Genomic DNA, 4133 nt, shown 5'->3' with positions numbered 1-4133 from the left:
TTGTCTTCCTTCACTCTGAATCCTGATGTGCTCCTAGCATCTTCCCTGTAAGGTATGGTTGAAGGCAAATCTATGGGGTGAGAAAGACTGGGAAAGGGAGCCAGCGAGAGCCAGATACACTGGTTAGTTATGAATTAGCATTTTTCAATAAAACCTGATGTGGAAAACAATTCATGTTGTAGGAAAAGATTTTTGACCTCATTTTTATATTCCCGTCTCATCAGTTTTTGCAGCTTTTCAACTTCACTTTTCATTTTATTGGATTTACATATTTTCTATATATATATATATATTTTTTTTTTTTTGGTCGGCCCTGGGGCTTGAACTCGGGGCTTGGGCGATGTCCTTGCGCTTTTCAGCTCAAGGTGAGCATTCTACTGCTTGAACCACAGTGCCACTTCTGGTTTTCTAGTGGTTTAGTGGAGATGAGAGTCTCATGGACTTTCCTGCATGGGCTGGCTTTGAACTGTGATCCTCTGATCTCAGCCTCCTGAGTAGCTAGGATTATAGAAGTGAGCCCCCTGGCGCCTGGCTCAATATATCTTTTTTTTTTTTTTTTGGTTGGTCGTGGGGCTTGAACTCTGGGCTTGGGCACTGTCCCTCAGCTCTTCAGCTCAAGGCAAGCACTCTACCACTTGAGCTACAGTGCCACTTCTGGTTTTCTGGTGGTTTTATTGAAGATAGGAGTCTCACGGTCTCTCCTGCCCGGGCTGGCTTTAAACCATGATCCTCAGATCTCAGCCTCCTGAGTAGCTAGGATTATAGGCGTGAGCCACCAGCGCCCAGCATTCAATATATCTTTTTATGTCACTAGTCCTCCTTTTCCTTTTCTTTATACTGAAGAATGCATATTTTAAAATTTATCATAATGTACTTTTTGTTTTGAGTCTTGAATAGAAATTATAGTAGAGGAGAACTTAAAGATATATTCGTTTGTTATATTTGTTTGCTGCCTCTGTAGAGAAATAGTGCTGTCTAGGGTTGAAACTGCGGAGTGCGGGTCCTCTGGCAGCATCTCACTACAGAAGCCCCAGTCACCCTAGCGACACCGAGGGACGGCTGCTGTTTGCACCACAAGTGAGAGTCCTGGCTCCTTTCTCATCAGCTACCAAATCTTTGCCACTGCAGAAATCTCTTCATAGGAACAGTATATTGAAGAGAATGTCTGGAAGCTTCTACTTTGTAATTGTTGGCCACCATGATAATCCAGTTTTTGAAATGGAATTTTTGCCAGCTGGGAAAGCAGAATCAAAAGATGATCATCGCCATTTGAACCAGTTCATAGCTCATGCTGCTCTTGATCTTGTGGATGAAAATATGTGGCTTTCAAACAATATGTATTTGAAAACTGTGGACAAATTCAATGAGTGGTTTGTGTCAGCATTCGTCACTGCAGGGCATATGAGATTTATTATGCTTCATGATATAAAGCAAGAAGATGGAATAAAGAACTTCTTCACTGATGTCTATGATTTATACATAAAGTTTGCAATGAATCCATTTTATGAACCCAATTCTCCTATTCGGTCAAGTGCATTTGACAGAAAACTTCAGTTTCTTGGGAAGAAGCACCTTTTAAGCTGAATGCAGAAAAATACTGAAAAAAAAAAAACAATGTCATTACAATGGAGAATACTCAGGAATGTGTGCATTGTGGCTTGATCTTGATGTAACAATTCAGAAACAAATGTTAAGATTTGGTAGATTTCAATCTAAAAAGTTTTTGCAGAAGTGAGCAGGGTACTGGTGGCTCATAACCTCTAGCTACTCAAGAGGCTGAGATCTGAAGATTGAGGTTCAGGGCTAGCTCTGGAGCAAAGTCCATGATACTCTTATCTCCAATTAAACCCCTCTCTCTCCCCCCCAAAAATGGTGAAAGTAGACCATGGCTCAAGTGGAAGAGTGCTAGCCTTGAGCACAAAAGTTCAGGGACAGCACCCAGGCCCTGAGTTCAGGCCCCAGGAGCAGATTCTGCAGAAGTGACTGAAATTGATAGCATATACTTTGACTTATTTATATACATTTGGTGATGTTATAACAGTACTACTCAAGAATCTGAAGCCAGAGCATTTGCAGTGCTAAAATGTATAATGTATGTCAGAGATTAAGAATAGTGATCTTTCTATAGTTTTAGAATTCTGGACCCATGTAAAATAGATGAACATTACAGCCCATGGGGAAGTATGTTGCCTCTGTCACCTTACATTCTTGGATTTCCTTTTCCTTAAACAGTAAACTAAGGATTAAATGAGATTCTTGATATCTGTACTTTAAAAATAATGTGATTTGAGAACTGTTATTAAAAACAAGCTTGGAGTACATTAACATTTGCATTTGGCCTTTTAGGTTATACACCAGAGTGGGGACCAGGAGGGGGTCTCTTCTGTATGATCTGACTGATGGAAAAGCAAGTAATATAGCCAGACTTTTTTTTTTTATGTGACACGAAGAGTTTTGTTCAATATTAGTACCTTTTGAGCAAGTAAATATAAGCTTTATCTTGTATGTTTGTGTGAAGTTGGTACCATAATTTTTACCCTATATATTTGAAATCTTAAATAAAGATGTATGTCCAAAAACAAGTGCCTTCTAGTGTTTGTAACATTTAATTTTACTCATCATTTCAGTTCATTGAAGAAGTAAAATTACGTTTTTGGAACAATGGGTTTTATACTTCTTGAAGTTACACTAGCATATTTTTTGAATATGTGCTTAATTTTAATTATCCCTAACTAAGGGGTATACAGCCAACATCATAAAGCACTTATTTAGGGCTGGGAAAGAGGCTCAGTGGTAGGTAGAGTGCTTGCCTTGCATGCATGAGGCCCTGGGTTCTATCCTCAGCACCACATAAGGAGAAAAAGCCAGAAGTGGCGCTATGGCTCTAGTGGTAGAGTGCTAGCCTTGAGCTGAGGAACAGCGCCCAGGCTCAGAGTTCAAGCCCCATGACCAACAAAATAAATTAAAAAAGCACTTATTTAGTGGTGAGTTGATGATAGCACTTAGACTACAACATGGAAGGATTACAGCACTAAATTCTGTTGAAAAATATTCCTTACCTGGCTGCCATCAGCTGGTAAGAAGAAAGATCACAAAAATCTGATTTATTAATTGCCAAGCCTATAAGAGGATATATATCCATAGAGGCAGAGGAAGTGGGGGCGGGGGAAGGAGTGAAAGGAGAGCAAGCAAGCAAGCAACAAATTGGCCATGCAGGGCAAGTATGAAAGCTAAGAAGTCTTGAGAACTGCAGAATATATTTGGTAACGTGAAGACCAACAACAGCCAACAATGTAGTTTCCAGTCTTAGTCTGAAAGACTAAGAACCCAAAGAATAAAGGGAAGAAAAAATTCTCCCTTACTCTGGAAGAGTCAGCCCTTTTATTGACTTCACCTGTTTGTATGCCTCCTATTTACATTAGGGAACTTAATCTGCTTCACTCAGTCTTACTAATGGCTTGTTAGTCTCCTCCACAGAAACACTAAGGATGGCACAGTCAAGTAGACAAATAAAAATAATCACAGGGGCTGAGACCCAGAGTTCAAGCCCCACGACCGACAAAAAAAAATAATTACAGGTATTAACGTAAATTTTAAAAATGTTTTACTATTTTAAAAGCCACTACAACCTGGCACTGGTGGCTCATGCCTGTAATCTTAGCTACTCAGGACACTGAGATCTGAGGATTGTGGTTTGAAGCCAGCCCAGGCAGGAAAGTCCTTGAGACTAACCACAAGAAGCTGGAAGTGAAGCTATGGCTCAAATGGTAGAGTGTGCTAACCTTGAGCAGAAAAGCTCAGGGACAGAGCCCAGGCCCTGAGTTCAAGCACCACAACAGACAAAAAAACAAAAGCCACTGCCTTCTATACAACTTCTCCAGGTATACTGCTTTTCCACCCAGTAGTAAATGAAAACTAGCCACTAATATTTAAGAAGCCTTAAGTCTCCCATAGTGAAAGTTAAAATAATACCTACCTTGCTGGGCACCAGTGGCTCACACCTGTAATCCTAGTTACTCAGGAGGCTGAGATCTGAGGATCATGGTTCAAAGCCAGCCTGGGCAGTAAAGTCCATGAGACATCTCTAGTTAACCACCAGAAAATAGGAAGTGGTGCTGTGGCCCAAGTGGTAG

At 40.5% G+C, this 4133-nt stretch overlaps 1 protein-coding gene across 1 annotated transcript; it reads left to right on the top strand.

Moving 5' to 3' along the window:
- Positions 1–970: 970 nt before the first annotated feature.
- On the top strand, positions 971–2582 carry LOC138820706 (trafficking protein particle complex subunit 2-like). Its single transcript, XM_070012475.1, has one exon. The coding sequence runs from the start codon at positions 1162–1164 to the stop codon at positions 1582–1584; it is 423 nt and encodes a 140-aa protein (XP_069868576.1). The 5' UTR covers positions 971–1161; the 3' UTR covers positions 1585–2582.
- Positions 2583–4133: the final 1551 nt, after the last annotated feature.

Source organism: Dipodomys merriami, unplaced genomic scaffold, assembly GCF_024711535.1.
Source record: "Dipodomys merriami isolate MVZ:Mamm:240054 unplaced genomic scaffold, mDipMer1.0.p SCAF_9, whole genome shotgun sequence".
Classification (NCBI taxonomy): Eukaryota; Metazoa; Chordata; class Mammalia; order Rodentia; family Heteromyidae; genus Dipodomys; species Dipodomys merriami.
Note: the sequence above shows the minus strand (reverse complement) of the source record. Positions and strands in the feature narration are given on the sequence as shown.

Excerpts from the sequence above, each read along its gene's own strand:
- LOC138820706 (XM_070012475.1), top strand. The coding sequence starts at position 1,162 with ATGTCTGGAAGCTTCTACTTTGTAATTGTTGGCCACCATGATAATCCA.